General features: G+C 42.4%; 1 protein-coding gene across 4 annotated transcripts in view; it reads left to right on the forward strand.

The window, feature by feature from the left end:
* The window catches only part of GCN1 (GCN1 activator of EIF2AK4), a 38,725-nt gene that overhangs the window by 2,413 nt on the left and 18,754 nt on the right, over positions 1 to 17,558 (forward strand). For 3 of the 4 annotated variants that reach the window (XM_015877953.1, XM_015877955.1, XM_032447886.1), the window contains exons 4-31: positions 224 to 355; positions 1,305 to 1,413; positions 2,107 to 2,205; positions 2,292 to 2,426; positions 2,777 to 2,845; positions 2,932 to 3,040; positions 3,428 to 3,502; positions 3,747 to 3,875; positions 4,095 to 4,145; positions 4,528 to 4,626; positions 4,875 to 5,048; positions 5,692 to 5,844; positions 6,566 to 6,661; positions 7,477 to 7,552; positions 7,708 to 7,867; positions 8,458 to 8,647; positions 8,752 to 8,876; positions 9,232 to 9,410; positions 9,587 to 9,680; positions 10,369 to 10,482; positions 10,566 to 10,764; positions 11,467 to 11,622; positions 14,391 to 14,572; positions 14,734 to 14,814; positions 15,321 to 15,464; positions 16,174 to 16,301; positions 16,465 to 16,654; positions 17,051 to 17,121. In XM_015877953.1, coding sequence (XP_015733439.1) covers positions 224 to 355; positions 1,305 to 1,413; positions 2,107 to 2,205; positions 2,292 to 2,426; positions 2,777 to 2,845; positions 2,932 to 3,040; positions 3,428 to 3,502; positions 3,747 to 3,875; positions 4,095 to 4,145; positions 4,528 to 4,626; positions 4,875 to 5,048; positions 5,692 to 5,844; positions 6,566 to 6,661; positions 7,477 to 7,552; positions 7,708 to 7,867; positions 8,458 to 8,647; positions 8,752 to 8,876; positions 9,232 to 9,410; positions 9,587 to 9,680; positions 10,369 to 10,482; positions 10,566 to 10,764; positions 11,467 to 11,622; positions 14,391 to 14,572; positions 14,734 to 14,814; positions 15,321 to 15,464; positions 16,174 to 16,301; positions 16,465 to 16,654; positions 17,051 to 17,121 — 3,519 coding nt within the window. The remainder of the gene's footprint in view (positions 1 to 223; positions 356 to 1,304; positions 1,414 to 2,106; positions 2,206 to 2,291; positions 2,427 to 2,776; positions 2,846 to 2,931; positions 3,041 to 3,427; positions 3,503 to 3,746; positions 3,876 to 4,094; positions 4,146 to 4,527; positions 4,627 to 4,874; positions 5,049 to 5,691; positions 5,845 to 6,565; positions 6,662 to 7,476; positions 7,553 to 7,707; positions 7,868 to 8,457; positions 8,648 to 8,751; positions 8,877 to 9,231; positions 9,411 to 9,586; positions 9,681 to 10,368; positions 10,483 to 10,565; positions 10,765 to 11,466; positions 11,623 to 14,390; positions 14,573 to 14,733; positions 14,815 to 15,320; positions 15,465 to 16,173; positions 16,302 to 16,464; positions 16,655 to 17,050; positions 17,122 to 17,558) is intronic. The other variant, XM_015877954.1, reaches the window with a different exon arrangement.

A 17,558-nucleotide genomic window follows, 5' to 3' on the forward strand; every position in this document is an offset into this window, starting at 1 on the left:
TGGTTGGTGCCTCCTGTTACGTGTTATCCACATCACTTCTGTCAGCTGGAGAAGGGAGCGGAGCTTTCTGCCAGAACCTTCTCTGCTTCTTGGAACAGCCAGGATAAAAGAACTGTTGGCTGCAATGAGAAAGCAGAGCCCTTTGTGTGCTGCGAGGGTTGTGATGTGTGTCATGTTGGCAGGATTCCTCATTCTCCAGAGCTGTGTTTTTCATTCCCACTAGCGATGCGGCGTCGCGCAGAGCCCTGCAGCTGGCGCTTCAGCAGCTCGCAGAGTCCCAGCCGGATGCAACAGCAAAAAACCTCCTGCAGTCACTTCAGTCTTCAGGGATCAGCGGCAAGGCTGGAGCTCCCAGGTACGTGGCACTTTGTGTGGAAGCACTTCTGAGTTGCTGGTGCTTTCAGGATGGTGGTTAAAGAACTATTTAAACGCAGTTTAAGGACTGGCTTAGCCTGTACAAATGTTGTTATTTTACCTCTTTCGCATCTTCTGTGAAAGCAGAAGGATTTTCTTAGTGTAAATGCTGGCAGATTTGGTCCAAGTTACAGTTTCAGAACTGTTGAAGTCTGGGGAAATAAGGATAAGCTCCTACGAATGCACCTTCTCCATCCACCTTTTCTGGCTGAGCAGAGATGTAGCTTTTAAATAGATACATGGTCTGGGTTTAAAGGTCTGCAGGGTTACAGTGTTTACCCTTCAGGTGGCTGCGTTGGGGATGCTGGCATTGCACATCAGAATATTTGCTACCTTATCTCACTTAGAGAGGGATCACAATGGGGTGGGATCCTCAGGGAGCTGAGAAGTGGCTTCTGCCACCTGAAGTGGAGGAAGGAGAAGAGAATTGGCATAAACGAGAGCTGAGCGGTGTGCTGGGAAGGAATGCAAGCTGAGAAATGATTTGGCATCTATGGCTGTGAAGTGAAATGAGCAGCAGATGAGAAATCTTGAGTTACTTTTTGGGCAGTCTCAGTTGGCAAAGTATTTATCTCATGTCTGTAACGCTTCTGGAATGATCAGAAGATCTTTCCATTCCCAGCAGATGAGATTTGGCCTCTTTTTTGCCAATCAGAAGTTCTGAGAGTTAAATGTGAGCTGAAGCACAGCAAGCAAACCCCATCAGAGCTTATAAGCACCAGTTATTTCTTCTAAGGAATAAGAATTTAGCTGTATTTTTTTCTGCTATAGATTGTTTTGCTGATGATGTGATGCTTTGTCTCGGTGTAGATGCACTGGCTCTGGATCAGGAGGTGTAATGTACGTACCAGGAGCTGTAGATTTACCACTGTGTTCTGTTTCCACAACAGTAAGAGCAGTGGATCCGCAGCCCTGCTGGCGCTCTCCTGGACGTGCCTCCTGGTACGCACAGTCTTTCCAACACCTGACAAGAGACAGGGAGAAACATGGAAAAAACTGGTAGGTTCTTTTTGGTTTGTAGAAATACCCTTTGGAGAACAAGGACTCAAATATGTATTGTGTCTTCAATATGATGAAACACTGCAAGTAGTTCTGAATGTGCCTAACAATGTCACATTAAAACCTGGGTTTATAGGATGATTTTCTTTGCTTTCTGGTGGATTTTCATCTCTCCTTTTCTGGAGCAGGCAGGAGATGGGACAGTCTTGTCCATGCTCTGCACACAGTGGTGTGTACCTGTGTTTCTAGGCTGTGCTGTGCTAGTGGTGCCTCCAAGGTGCTGTCTGAAACATGCTGTCAACTCCTCGTGCCTCCCTGCCTTGCCTGTGATACTCGGTCATAAGGTGTTAGGTTGCCTTTTGCTTTCTTTCTGCCTTCTTTGATAATCTGTTGCTGGGACCACACTCATAGCATCTTGGAATGTGGTTGGCATACACTTTAAGAAGATGTAACTTGATATAATCGTTGGTTTCAAAGTCAGGGCTTCTAGAACTGTTACATGCAGTTTGCGGAGTGGTACGTGTAGGTTGGAAACTGGCAGCTTCTGATTTTTCCTGTTTGAAGAACTGAAACAGCCTCAGGACTTCTTTGTAAGCAGATGGAGTTGATCACTGGCATCTGACGTTTCTGGTTTGACATGAGCTCTCTGTGAAGCAGGCCCATGAGGGTGTTCTCGGCTGTTTCCCTTGGCAGGTGGAGGTTCAGTGTTTACTTCTTTTGGAAGTCTTGGGAGGCTCTCATAAGCAGGCAGTGGTTGGAGCAGTGAAGAAACTGAACAGACTTTGGAAAGAGGTGATGTATACTTCATCTAACTTTATTTAGTAGCACTTCTAGCTTCTGTTGTATTAATGTGCTATTTTTTTTTGCTTCGTCATCAGAACCAAGATCTGGTGGATCAGTACCTGTCTGTCATTCTTGGTCTTGAACCAAACCAGAGCTATGCTGCAATGCTGGGACTTGTGGTGCAGTTTTGCACAGCTCAGAAAGAAACTGATATTATTAAACGCCACAAGGTAAATCTGCCATATTCCTGGTTTTTGGTTTTTTTTTTTGTGTTCTGGTTTGTTTTCTTTTTAACCTTTTCTTGGGAGTGGGTAATCAATAGCATTGTTACACTGCAGCCTTCACCCTGGTTGTAGGAATTGAAGGCAGCAGCTGGTTCTCAGTGGGTTTTGGATGCTGGGCTGGTGTGTACAGCAGAGAGCGCTGATCTCAGCTCTCTTCTGTGAGGACAAAAACAAAGCTTCTGCTCGGTGGATGGGGCTGTCTTCCACAGCAAAGTGAAGTGTTGATCCAGGCCAGTGGTGTGCACAGAGCTGTGTAGGTTATGTTGTGGCTGTCATTGGTATTTTTGCTTGTTCAGAGTGCTCTTCTGGATTTCTACGTGAAGACCATCCTAATGAGCAAGACAAAGCCTCAGAAGCATGTGCTGGTGAGACATACTCTTACAGGGCTGTTTATGCTTTTGTCCTATATGCAGTGTCTGCTGCTGTGCTCAGCACTTTGTTCCCTTTGCAGGACAGCTGCTCTCCACTTCTTCGATATATCTCTCATGCTGAATTCAAAGACTTACTTTTGCCAACTCTGCAGAAATCCTTGCTAAGGAGCCCTGAGAATGTAATTGAAAGTGAGTGTCATCACTGCACGTTGCTCTGCCAAAGTGCACGACCAGTTGTTCCTCAGAGTTCTGGAGTTGTGAGGGCTGTGCATCCCTCTGGACTGTGAGCATAGACAGGAGGACTGTCTGGTGTCTAAGGTCTGGATGTGGAGAAATGACATTTGTGGTGTTATTCCAAGTGTCTGGGTATGTGTTAGCTACTGTTTGTGCTGAGGATAGAATTTCACAGCTGAGTGCTAAGAATAATCCTGAATGAATCTGTTGATTGGGCATCAGTTTTGGTGTTTTTCATCCCCACTCTCTGCTCTTGATTTGTACTTTGTGGAAAGATGTATTAAAAAAGTAAAATCGCTCACTTAACAAAATATAATATGACTTTATTTCTTTTGTCTTCAGCAATCTCTTGTTTGCTCTTGTCTGTTAACCTGGATCTTAGCCAGTATGCTCTGGACATTGTGAAAGGACTGGCTGGTAAGTGCTTAATTCTGGAGGGAATGATGAATTCAGAATAAGGCTTTCTTAATTTTTTGGCTGTAGCAACTGGATTACTGGTAACAAGATTGATTTATTTGGGTGGGAGGACAATACTGTAACTTGGTAATATAACTTAATAATATATGTCTATGTGTATATCATTAAGAGACAGTATGTCCTTGTCTCATTGATTTTATGCAGTTTGTAATAAGGAGCTCTTAGTTTGTGCATCATGTTTTAGGTCATCTGAAATCCAACAGTGTGCAGCTCATGGATGAAGCAGTTGTTGCACTAAAGAATTTGGCTCGACAGTGTAGTGATCCTTTGGCCGTGGAATCACTGAGCAGACACCTTTTTGCCATCCTAGGGGGTGAGTAAATCCTAGATCAAGCAGTTGAAGTGAACAAAGCTTTGTTACCTTCAGGGAGTTTTGTGTATTTTATTTTCTGTTGGTTTTGCTTGTCTGTGTGGTAAGGGTTGCTTAGCCAGGATTAGGGATAACATCATTTGTATTTCAGAGAAGATACCTGATGTAGCAAATGGCCATTGTCTGTAAGTCAGCCATCACCTCTTTGTTTCTTGTTGACAGGCTCAGAGGGGAAGCTGACTGTTGTTGCACAGAAGATGAGCGTCCTTTCAGGTGAGGATCCTAAAAGAAAGCAGCTTCTCAGGTGGAGAAAATCCACCAGGTGTCTGAATGAGGGAATTCTGAGCTTTTAGGAATCCCTGCATGGTTATTCTGAATTGGCCGTAGTTAATGCCATAGAGGGTACTGAATATTGCAGGCAAATTCTTGACTTGCTCTTCAAAGGAAATCGTTGACTCATAAGCTGAAATGTTTTCTGCAATGAAGGTATCCTGGGTAAAAATGAAGACAAGGTCCTGCAGTGTTGGTTGGTGGTGAATTTGGCATCCAGATGTAGCAGTGAGGGAGAGATGTTTGTGCAAAAGCTGAAATGTGATTGAGATTTTGCAGCACCTGCTGGTACTTTGTGCATTAATGAGACAAGTCTTTCCTTCAGGGATTGGCAGCCTTAGTCACCATGTGGTTTCTGGATCATCTAGCCAAGCTCTGGCAGGAACTGTGGCTGAGCTTTTCATCCCCTTCCTGCAACAAGAAGGTGAAATCATTTGCCTTTTTTTGGGGTTTGCTAAGCTGCTTTTATCTCAGGCAGGCATTTTGTGTGGCCTGTTGTGCTATCAATTGCACTGTTTTATTGAGTAGCCCTGTGGAGACAACACTGTGTCTGCTAGAAGCATGTGCATTCATTTCCTTCCTCACCCCAGTGTTGTAACCTGCTTTCTGTTTTCTGTGTTCCTGTGTTTTATGCATTTTCTGTACTGATGTGGGCACTATGTTACTTCCTAGTCCATGAAGGCACATTGGTTCATGCAGTCTCTGTCCTGGCTCTGTGGTGTGTTCGCTTCACCACTGAAGTCCCTAAGAAGATGGTGGAATGGCTAAAGAAAGCATTTGGCCTTAAAACCTCGACGTCAGCTGTGAGGCATGCCTACCTGCAGTGCATGCTGGCCTCTTTCAAAGGTAAGGCTGCAGCTGTTAATAATTCTCTTGACCGTGTGGCTTAAGAGAATTGTAACCAACTTTTGTACTTCTTAAATATAAGTAGATGGCTGTGTGGGATAAGAGATTTTGTGAACTCTCATAAGCTCATGGCTAAAATGTTACCTGCAAATACTCCAACGTACAAAACTGCAGCATCTTTTTTCTTTCTTTTAGTGTCAGGTGAAGAGTTGCTCCTGGAAATATCAGGAACAACCAGCTGAGTTCCCTGGGAAGGGAGGGTGGCAGATCAGTGAGATTCCTCACCTTGTGACCATTTGAGACGTAACAGATGGTTGTAGCTTGCCAGGAATTTACTTTTGTCCTCTTAAAGAAATGTAGCCTTTAAAGTCAAACTTCCCATAATTTGAATTACTTCCTTTATTGTCACTGAATTGTGTTGGGACGAGATCATTTTATCTGTGACAAATGGGCTAAAGTTATTCTCACCTTCATGGTTGAAGTCTAATTATAGTAGTGATGGGCAGATACTCTGTGAGATTCAGGGTCTTCCCTGTAGGTGTGTGGTTTGCTTCTTGAGTCTGGCAACAGAAGAACCATTAGTATCTTTCATGTAACACATGAAGGACCTTGTTTTGCAGTTTGTCTTGTTCTGTCTCCTCAGGTGACACATTGTTACAGGCAATGGACTTGCTACCCATGCTGATCCAGACAGTGGAAAAAGCAGCATCTCAGAGTACTCAGATTCCCATGGTAACAGAAGGGGTTGCTGCAGCTTTGTTGATCTGCAGGATGTCTGTAATTGAGGGACAAACTGGTAAGGTGGCAAAACATGTATCGAAATCCAATACGAACAGTTTCTGAGGAATAACTTTTTTTTCTTGGCTGTGTGCATGAGATGCCGTTTCCTTAACTGGTGTGTTGCTTCTGTGTCAGAATCACTGCCCTTTGCTAAACCAGGGAGGGGTGTATTCTGATCTCTCCTGGTGATGTCAGTGATGAATTTCTGTGGCCTTGCAAATTGCAGCATCCATTTGCTTGGGGCAGCATTTCTCTTTCTGACAGAGAATTCACCCCAACCTTACATGCTCGGACACAACTGCAATTGAAGTGTTACTTGCTTGTCATTCGTGTAGTATTTTTCACTATTTTTGGAAAACAGCAGGACGGGATCTGAGCCTATTACAAGAGCTATCTGAATTCATACCTCTACCAGGATATAAAATTCAGATGTGTTCTATCAAATGACAGACATCAACTTCCTCCTTTTCTTCTTTTTGAGAAAGGCTTGTCCTATGAAGGGTTAAGTGGAGGCAGATTTTACATTTCATAAGTGTGCTGTAGAGAAATACCTGTTTTTTCAGCAGATTTTTTTGAATGTGTTTATAGTTCCAAATGAGAAGCTTTAAACTGAAGACAAGTGAAGCTAGGAATAGCTTCAGTAATGTCAGGAGAAAAAAAATCAGCTTTATTTTATATACCCTGGTAAGCTCTTACTTGTTTTGGTAAGTCCTTAATAAGCATCTGTTCTTTCCTAGCAGAGTCAAAGCTGAGTGGCTTCTGGCAGCTGATCCTAGATGAGAAAAAACAGATTTTTACCTCTGAGAAGTTCTTGCAGTCTGCTTCAGAGGAAGGTAAATTGTCAGTTATGTTGTATCCAGCTACTGTTTAATTCTGTGACCTGTTAAGAGAGCTACTGTTGTAGTTAGCTCTGTTCTCTAAGCCTTGGAAACTTTTGTATTGCTCCTTGACCATGTTAGCTCCAAAAATGCTGGTGTTCTGTTAGTAAGCATTGTCATGGTTTGTTATTGGTTAATAGTGAGCAAAAATATCCAGCTAATGTGTTGAACATCCCCGAGCTACTTGATGCCTTGAATGTCGAAAGTCACCTGTATCTTACTTAGTGTGGGTTTTAACTTACCCCTTGTTTCAGGACTTTCTGTTCCTTCTCTTATGATATGATTGAATACTGATATACAAACCAAAGGAGTTAATGATAGTGGAAGGTCAGTTGATGACATGAGATAAAATACCTAGGCTACAATTCACATAGAATTATTCACTTCTATATGAATTCATTACACATCTTATTGAAGGTGTTTCAGTAGTGCTTAGGAATTAACAGTACTGATGCAGCGAACAGGATCATTATTATTTGGTTTGCTCTGTTTACTTACACAAAAAGGGCATCTCATACCGGTCAGTGAAACTCTGCTGGGATGAAGCCAACTGCATTTCTGTAAGCTAACAACTCTGTTTCCAGTCTTGTCAGATCTGACCTGGACTTAACTCTAGCTTCACTGAGAAAGGCTTATGTAGAGGCTCATTTTGGACAGTTGTTTGAATATGTCCTGCTTACTATTTGTTCATTCTCAGGTTAAAACAAAAAAAAAAAAATCTGCATCCCTATGAAATCACATGCTGCTTTAAATGTCTGTTTTCTCCCCAGCAATGTGCACTGTGCTGCAGCTGACAGAGCGCCTCCTCTTGGACCAAGCACAGCGGCTCCCCGAGAGTAAAATCCAGTATGTAGAGTGCACTTACTGCTACTGATCTGTGTCTGATTGCTGGAAGTTAATGCAGGTGGTGGGAGGGGGCAGGCCTGGGACTTTGCACGGAATGCTGAATGCTTTGTGATTTTGTGTTCTGTTGCTTAACCTGTTTGTTGTTCCATTTTCAGGCAGTATCACCGTGCTCTTGTTGCAGTACTGCTGAGTCGGACCTGGCATGTTCGAAGACAGGCCCATCAAACAGTTAGGAAGCTTTTGTCCTCTCTGGGAGGGTACAAACTGGCCTACGGGCTCTTAGAGGAGCTAAAAGTGGTTCTCAGCTCTCATAAGGTAAGTAGTCAAGAAGCCCGGTCCTTTCTTAGCTGTTTGTATGCTGCTGCTGCTCAGCTCCCTACACTAGATTTGCTGTTAGCATTGAAATACAGTGTGTTAGGAAAATGGTTCAGTTCCAGCTTTGTTTAAAAAAGAAAAACATTGTGTGGTACCACTGAATAAGCTAGCACAGTGTCACCTTGCTAAATAGATTAAGTTGCATTAATTAGGTACTACAAAGTAGACATCGTAAACAGTCTTGTGTTACTGCTTTGGCCTGAATTAAGTGTTTTTAAAGGATACAAGTAGACAGCAGAATTTGAACGTATTCTTGCCAACAGTTACACCTTTTCCAAAGCCCTCTTTGCTAAAACTGGTAGTTTTATTTTGCTCCAGTGTGCTGAATCTAGGATTAGATAGTCTCTGTTCTGATTCCTTCCATCACTGTCAGCACTCTGCTGTGTTCCACTGTTATCCTTTCTTTTCTTTGAAAGCTTCAAGATTGCATTTTCAGAAGGAGCTGAATGTTGGTGTTATGTATGGTATGACTCTAGGAAACTGTGCTCAGGAAGGCTTGCTGTGATTATTAGTGGTGAGCTGTCCCCTAGGTTATGCCTCAGGAGGTCCTGGTGACGGAGTCAGGTGAGCTGTCAGAGCAAGGAAAGACTTATATTCCTCCCCGTGTTCTTCATGAGGCACTGTGTGTCATCTCAAGTGTAGCTGGGCTGGATGTGGATTCCATTGAGACGGAAAAGCTGGCTCTGGAGATGCTGCTGGTGAGCCATCATCCATCTCTGGGTAAGTGAAGGGATAGGATCACACTCATGGATGATGGACATCTGTGTTTAATAGTATTTGCAATCTGCTTTGTATTTATTATGTCTGCTTTTTCTTCATGCTAGTGGCAGTACAGCCAGGTCTTTGGCCAGCCCTCCTTGTCAAGATGAAGATAAATCCCAAAGACTTTATTACTAAACACCTGAATGACATATTACCCAGACTCACTGCCTACACTCCAGACAACCAGGTGATAAACTTCTGCTTTGCCTCTGACAGAATAAGGATGTATTTCTGAGCAAAATAATTTGTTTGTAGAGTTAAGTACTAAGTGGCTTGTAAGGAAGGAGGTCTGCCTATATGCCGGGGAAAAGGCACTTCCAAAGTGAATGTCTCCAGTGTGAAAACAGCTGGGCTTTAAGGGGGAAAAATGTGTAGCAGCAGCTAAATAGAACTCTGGATAAATATCTGGTACCTCCTGGCTGAGGTATTAAGACTTGAAGGATGTTGCTCTCAAAGAATTGCCTGCTTGAGCTGAGCATACTTCTAAAGCGGTGCCAAAGAATACTGATTATATGATTCTTATCTCTTTGTTTTCTTGATAGTCATCTCTGAATGCAGTGGGATCTCTCTCTCTGCTCTCACCTGGTAGAGTGCTCCCACAGCTCATCAGCATCATCTCAGCATCAATGCAGAATCCAGCTCTGTGCCAGGTTACTCGAGAAGAATTTGCCATCATGAAGACACCGGAGGGAGAACTGTATGATAAGTCTATAATACAGAGGTAAGACTTTTATAATTTCTTTTCTCTGTGAACATGGAGATCGATTCTTTCTGGCATCTGACTGGTGGGCGAATGGATTTGTCAGATGTTCTGTTTCTGGACAAGAGTTGCTGTATTTCTGTGCCTGAATCTTAATCCAGAACAGTCCTGATTCATCTCTGAACTTCTTTTCTCAGTGCTCAACAGGACAGCATGAAAAAGGCTAACATGAAGAGGGAGAATAAAGCCTACTCCTTCAAGGAGCAGATCATTGAGCTGGAGCTGAAGGAGGTAAGTTGGTGTAAACCAGAAAGCTGTTAGTAATGATTGTGACACCAGGTATTTCATCTGTTTTGTTGCATGGCTTATGGCATGTGTTTACACTGTTGGTAAAGATTCTTCAAATTTCTCTTCTCTTCTAACTGTATTTGTATCAATTTCTGCTGTATTCTGGTGATATGAGTGTGCTTGCTTGTTGGTAATACCTGTTTTTATCTCTTCTTTAATGTGTTTTGTATGACTGTCTCAGGGTTGTGAAATAGATGCTTTGGTCTTGTTGACAGCCAGCAGCTGTGCTCAGTCTGGACAGAGCAGTGTGTCAGTTGTGGGAAGGGTTTTATGGAAAGAAGGGAGCATACCGGACTGATTGGAATATTCCTTTTTCAAAGATTGACTTCTTTGTCCAGGGGAGATCGATGTGTCCATCCGCTGTAGGAAAAAGGAGGCAGATCCCTGTTGATAGTCATTTTTTTGCCAATTGAAAGCTGGAAAAAATTATGTTATGCTGCTAATAGAACACTGAAGTATCACTAACCTCCTGATTTCGATTTTTTGTCTTCAGTGTGATATGCATGGAAAAGTATTCCTTGCTTTAAAAGTAAATTGAGAAAAATAGTATGTCCAACTTACTCCTCTTTCTAAATGAGGGTGTGGTGTTAAGAGTTCCCAGTTAACAATGTCCATGATGTGCTCTTTGCAGGAGATAAAGAAGAAGAAGGGGATAAAGGATGAGGTGCAACTGACTAGTAAGCAGAAAGAACTGATGCAGGCACAGCTGGAAAAGGAATCTCAGATAAGAAAACGACTCAAGGAGGTAAGTGTTGACGATATTCTTTTTGCCAGCTCTGTAGCTACCAGAGTAATTTATGGTAGTCATCCACACTGTTTCTCTTACAGCTTGATAATGAATTGGAAACAGCCTTGGGACTATTGGACACAGTCATCAAGAGAAAACCTCCTGGTCTAACGCAGTACATCCCTAGTCTCGTTGGTTCCTTTTTGCCACTTTTCAGATCGCCTTTGGCTGCTCCAAGAGTTAAGGATCCTTTTCTTTCCTTGGCTTCCTGTGTCATGCCTGCTCGACTTAAAACCTTTGGTTAGTATTTGCAGCTGCTGTTTAAGGGCAGGGTACGTTATTTTCATAGCAGGGAGCTCAAAATCCTTACTCTTCCATGATGTAGATCATTACTGTATACCCAGAGGGTAAAAAAAAAGGGGGGGAGGTGACTGCAACATCCCAGTGATCCCACTGATATGAGGGTCCTAGTCGAAAGACAAGGAGTTATGCACTCAGGGTGCAGCTGATCACACTGGGATTGTGTCTGTTCTGGAGAGCTTGGGGGTTATGAGTAAAGCTGTGATAGCCCTGAGGACAGGCCAGCTGATGCTGACTTGGAAACAGCATCTATGGGTGATGATAATGGTGCTTGCAAAGTGGCAAAGGTTAAAAATTTCAGTGGGATATAAGCTCCTCAGTTACCTATGGCATCTTCTGAACCCAGTGCTCTGATGTCTGTTACAGTTGCTGCCTTCTCTGCAAGATTTAAGTCGGTGCTTTCAGGGCTACTTTCACACCTTAGCAGGAGCACACAGTAGTGTTCATGTAGCAGTAAATGTAACTGCTGTGAAAGATGTCTCCTATTATCCTTGGGCTGTGCTTCCTTCTCAGCACCTCTTCTGTTGCCTCGGCTGTTTCCCAGAGCTTTGTTAGAGTTCTTCAGTCTGTGTTCCTCAAGACTTTTTTCCTCAAGAAATGTTTGGTTTTAGTCCTCTCATGTATATTTTTCTTTCACACCAGGTACTTTGGTGAGCCACGTGACCTTGCGCCTGATGAAACCGGAATGTGAGTTAGATGAATCGTGGTGTCAAGAAGAGCTTCCTACTGCTCTCAACAGAGTGGTTAGCTTGCTGCATGCCCACACTATTCCTAGTCGAACTGGCAAAGGAGAGACAGGTAAAAAGTACTGTAGATCTTACCTTTCCACAATATCTCAGTGAGCTGTTTAAGTTTTGGTGGTTATATGTTTCCTAGGTGAGAGTCCCATTTTTTTTTTTTTTCTTTTTAAATTGGATTAAGTTTATTCAGAGACATGAAAAACTGTACCTTTTTCTTTCTGTGGTGTTGGTAGTAGAAATGATGTTACAAGAACATTAAGTGTAGAAATGAAATAACTTGTTCTTTAAATAGCTCAGACAAAAATAATAGCAGTGAAATTAAAACCCATCTTTGCTAGAGAGTCCTTGCATTTCAAGACCACTTAGAGTGGTGATTTAGTGAGACTAAGTGGAAAGATGAAAATAATTGCTTGTTATCTGTGATCTCAGCAGTGAAGTGCCTGTGGCCTCTGCTTGTTTGCTATGTTCTACTGCAGTTCATGAATATTTTATTCTGGCATGATTGCAGAAGCAGCAGTTCCTTCCTCTGTAGCATGAGGGCAAGCACCAGTGTTTTTACAGTGCAAGTATAGTGATGTGAGTTAACAAGAACCTGTTTGCTTGTTTTTGATCACATGGTTAGTTTTAATCCAGATCCGTTCCGGAATCTGCTTAGTGATGGCATGTGTAAATACTTGTATCACTAAGCAGTAATAGGCAGTAGTGGAGAAGAGGGTGGGTAGGTCTGCTTCTTTTGGAAGTAGGGATGGCTTAGCCTGTCCTTACAGATGTGGGGTGCTGTAATGGTAGAGGTGATAAATCCATGCTTTGCAGCTAATCGCTTTCAGTCTTAGTCAGAAACTGCTCTAGCAGACAGTTCATAACATTTTAAAGGAGATTGAGGATTCCATTTGCTTCCATGCCCCAGGAGTTCAGTCAATCCCCTCACAGTTCTGTTGTCAGTCAGCTCTGCAGCTGTGTGGCACAAACAATCCTCACTGCTGAGCAGTAGCAGTTGACCATGCTGAGCACCACTTCAGCGCTAAGCATTTTGGTGATAATTCAGTGTCTCTGCTGTGATGTTTATTTCCATAGTAAATGCAGATTCATTAACATTTGAATCTTTTTGCTTGCTTATTTCCAGACAGTACTGCAAGTATTTTCAATGCTCCTCCTTCTGTATTTCCTACTGGTTACTGCCTGCTTTTCTTATTTCTATTTATTTTACTTCCCCTGGAATAGAAGGCAAGAGGTTCACTCATACTTAGTTGGGCAACTCAAATTGTATTTGCAAATGATTTTCCTGAAAGTTCTTAAAACACTTCTGAGTGCAGTACTACAATACTGTTCAGTAGGGGTTGGTTTCTTCGGTTACCAAGAGGCTTCAGAGAAACCAAACGTCTTTATAATGCTGATGGAAAAATGCCATTTATTGCTGACATGACAAGATACAATTCAAAGTCATTTCATATTGGTCAGAAACAGCTACTGTGCATTAAGAGAATGTTAATCTTCTCAGATAAAGCCTTCTCCTTGCTGCATGCAGCAGGACTCTTGCTTAAGCCAAAAAAATATCTGGCCAATAACTTAAGAAACAAAAAAAAGCAAATAGCAAAGAAAAATCCCTCATCTGCAGATTTTTTAGCTAAGATTTTCATGTTAGATAGTTGAAAGCTCACAGGGTGTTTGGTATTTGAAATCTTTCCTTTGAACTACTTTTGCAGTATCCATGCCCTACATAGGCTGACTAATACTGCAGTATTGTATCTGCAGTGCTCTTCATCTGCATCTCAGAAATGTATAATGTTCTCTGACAGTGCAGATGGGGTGTTGGAAAAAGCCCTTTTCTTTAGATATCCACTCCTTTAGTTTGAACTATATGTATATATACAAAATCTCCAGTGGAGTCACAGAGGCATATGTTCAAGAATATTTTTGCTAACCTACATATTTTATATATTTGATACCTATACCCAGATGGTGAGTGATGTTGACAGCTTATCTGAAACAAAAAGAATCATTCATTCATTCTTTTTTAATGTGGTATTCAGATTTTCCTTAGACTTTTTGCTTTGGACTAACTGGAGGATTGGGATGAGCATTTGTTATGCCCAATAGCCAACCCCCTGTGAGAAGAAAGGATCAAATTCTTTAACAACAGGAACCCAATAGCCTTAATTTTTTCCAAGCAGAAGAGAGTTTGAGCCTTGTACAGCATTAGGGAAACCTCTTTCTCAAGATTCCGAAGGCAGGCTGGAGTAACAGGTTAGCTGGGTTTGTAGGAAGTGTTTGAAGGGAATACAGCTGGCAAATGAGCTGTTATTTTGTGACAAAGCCATTCTAACAGTGAGTTAGTTAACTTGTATCAGATCCTTGTGTGAATTCTCAATAAAATGAACTGTATTTTTTTTCTTTTCCAGTTTAATTCATCTGAATTCTCAGGGAGTTCATTCACATATTCCAACAACGTAATTTAAATACTAGATTTGCAATTTTTAACCCTGGTGAATTTAATTTTGTTGTCTCCTCCTCCAAGTACATCTAAGATAGACAAATCCAAAGCTTCGCATGTCTGTCTACTTAGCATGTTTGTACAGAAGGTTGGAGATGGCCATGTATGTTTGAATCTACTAAAGTGCTCATTTTCATGGAGTCTTTGAATGGCTTGGGTTAGAAAGGAGCTTTAAAGATCATCATGTTCCAACCCCAGTGCTGTGGACAGGGTTGTCAACCAATACATCAGGCTGTCCAGAACTCTGTCCAACCTGGGATGGAGATTGACCTCAGCCAGTATTTTGACATAGCTTTGAACAGCTCTGCTTATAGGATTGTTTCTCCTTCTCGCAGGTGCTGCCCCATTATCAGCTCCAGCATTTTCCCTCGTCTTTCCTCTCCTGAAGACTGTTATGACTGAGACATCCCATGACAGTGAAGATAAGGAGGAATTCCTGGTCAAGATTCTGCAGATCCTCGCAGTTCATGCTCAGCTGAGATCATCAATGAAGGGCCAGGCTTTGCTGGTAGATGAGGTAAGTGAGAGCTGTCACTTAACAAAGTGAGGTTGTTTGATTTATGGCTGTGTGTGTCAGCCTCAGTTTTTTATCAGTTCTTAAATAAGTCGTTCCATACACGGGTGAAGTGCTTTGGAGTCCCAAGATATAAGACTTTTTCTCCCCACCTCCCCTTTCAGAATGGCCCAGAGTTGCTGCCTCGACGGGACATGCTGCTTCTGCTGACCCAAGTGATAGCAACAGGCTCTCCACGGTTACAGGTGAGTCCTCAGCTTCATAACCACAGTCAGGATTCTGCCTCAGCTGCATCAGCATTGGACTGAGGGAAATATATCCACCAGATTAAAAAGTCAGGGGATAGTGGTTGATATATATATATATATATATGTTCTTCATCTCCTGTGTTTACAGTATTTTTCCTGGAATAAAATATTTGTTGTTTTTTTTCCCTGTAAGTTTTCTGCATCAAAACATACTGTTCAGTTTTCCACAGGTGTTATTTTATTTCTCCTCTAAGGCTTTGCTTGGTCAAAGAAAATCAGTGGCCAGCAGTAATGTTAATTCTAAGGTCAGTAAGACCAATAGTGACAAAAAGGCCGAGGGTTGGATTGAACTCTTCAGTTCCTGTTGTCATCCTGAAGCCTTGTCACCATTCTTTCAGAATTTCTTCTCTTGTGATAACACTCACATCCCACCCTGTGCTCGCTTGGATGAATTGAAAAGAGGGCAGTTGCGGAATCTCTTATACCTACTCATGATATTTCAGGTCTTGGCTTCCAATGCACTGACCTTGGTGTGCACGAGTAGCAGTGGAGAGGATGGCTGTGCCTATGCAGAACAAGAGGAGATTGATGTGTTACTTCAGGCCCTGCAGTCTCCGTGCATGAATGTTCGAGATGCAGCTCTCAGAGTAGGTGGAAAGCATTCATAGTCACACTGAATTCCTTAATTTTTGGGAAGTGAGTCTTCTCCAGCTCTGTTGGAGAGGTTTCAGCTGTGATGGTAGTTAATGGGCAGTGTGTCTGCAGGAGGAGGCAGTAGCTGTGGAACAATAATCATCTAACTAGAGCTTGAGCGTGATGTACTCTGGGTCTGCTCACACCTTTATTTTGTTAACAGTGTTGTTACGATGGTTAAATGTTTTCTATTTTGAACTGCGTAGAGTTTAGACTTATAAGGATAAAACTGTCAAAAAATTGCTTTTTCTGTATTGGCCCTGGTGTTTTAGGAAGGCTTCAGGCTTAGTCACTTCAAGAAGGTTAAAATACAAACACCAGGTGTATTCTTTCTTTGCTTTGCCGTGAAACTAATTTCTGCTCAGCTCTTCTGAAATAGCTTCTCTGCACTTAGAAGCAGAAAAGCCTGTAGTCACCAGAGCACAACCTAGTGCCTGCTCATGTCTCTGCACATTGAAAATGGATCACTATTCTTAAGTTGTATCATCTTAGCTATTTGCAGTACAATGTCTTGGATCAGCACTGTCAGTGTGCTGCACGCATGGACATGAATTCTGACACTTCTAACCAAAAAAGAGCTTGACTTGGCAAAAGTTTTAAGTGTTTTAAAGCGTCTGTTTCTAAAATCAGATGTTTACACTGATTCTCCTTTAATTAATCCAGGGACTGATGGAGCTACAGATGGTTCTACCAACCCCAGACAGTGATGAAAAGAATGGATTAAATCTGTTGCGTCGCCTTTGGGTCGTAAAGTTTGATGTGGAAGATGAGATTCAGAAACTGGCAGAGAGGTGAGAGATTTTTGCGGCTGTTTAGATCTCTCTCCTTGTGAAGCTTCACAGGCAAGGAGTTTGCCTCCCAGAGGTGGAGGGCAGCTCTAGGTCAGCCTTGTACTGCACGTGGCAGTGGCTTCTCTAGCTGAAAGGTGATTCATCACCTCTGTGTGTGCTGCAGGTTGTGGGAGTCCATGGGTCTGGAACTGCAGCCTGATCTCTGCTCTCTGCTGATCAAGGATGTCATCTACCATGAAGAGGCAGTACGACAAGCAGGTGCCGAAGCTCTTTCCAAAGCTGTAGCTCAGTATCAAAACCAGGCAGCAGAGGTTATGAATAAACTTACAGAGATTTACCAGGAGAAGCTCTATGTAAGTATGCATGTCCCAAAGGATTGAGAGGCCCAAGCTTGTGCTCTGTTTTTTTTATCTTTTAATAATCATTTTTCCCCTTGTCTGCCTGGAGGATATATGTGAAGCTTTCTGTTGCTGTGTTTGAGCTTATCACAAACTTTAATGTATCTATCCTCAAGTTACCAGCAAGCAGTGGCAACATTGCACAGTTGGATGATATGCTTTAGGTGATAGAAGACTGTGGCATAGAGCCACGGGGGCTCTTTTTGATGCAGAACTATCTCTCTGCTTTTCTTTTCTCATGGTATCATACCTCAGCAGTACTTTTAAAAGGGCATAGCAAGTATGCCTGCCAGCATCCTCTGTGTATGTGTCCTTGGAAAAAGCATTCTGATGAAAGTTTCCTCTTTGCAGAGGCCGCCTCCAGTTTTGGATGCTTTGGGACGAGTGATATCTGAATCACCACCTGACCAGTGGGAAGCAAGGTACAGTTATCTTCAGATTTATCTCATCACTTCCTGTCCGTTCAGATGCAGTGTTCCAGGTTTTTATTTATACAGTCAGGCGGTGTATTAATAAGGGAAAGTTCAAGGAGCAAAATACAGGCAGGTTTATTAACTTGCTGTTTTCATAGTTCCTTCTGGTAAAGAGTATTTGTGCCTCCCAAGCAGGCTGTGCACACCAAATTGAGGTGCTCTGAGTTCCATCAAAATATAGGGTGCCCTTCTGGTAAGAACAGACTTGCCCTATCAGTGTGAATTTGTCACATTACTGGATTCTCACCTCTGTATGGGCAATTGATTGTTTCAAGAGTAGCAAGCAGCTGTGATAGCCTTAATGAACTGAACAAATTCTAGTTTGCATAATTACTTTTTGTTCTATGCCCTGTACAGGTGTAATGGCAGAACATCTTGTTTGCTAT

The sequence above is a fragment of the Coturnix japonica genome, chromosome 15, assembly GCF_001577835.2.
Source record: "Coturnix japonica isolate 7356 chromosome 15, Coturnix japonica 2.1, whole genome shotgun sequence".
Lineage (NCBI taxonomy): Eukaryota > Metazoa > Chordata > Aves > Galliformes > Phasianidae > Coturnix > Coturnix japonica.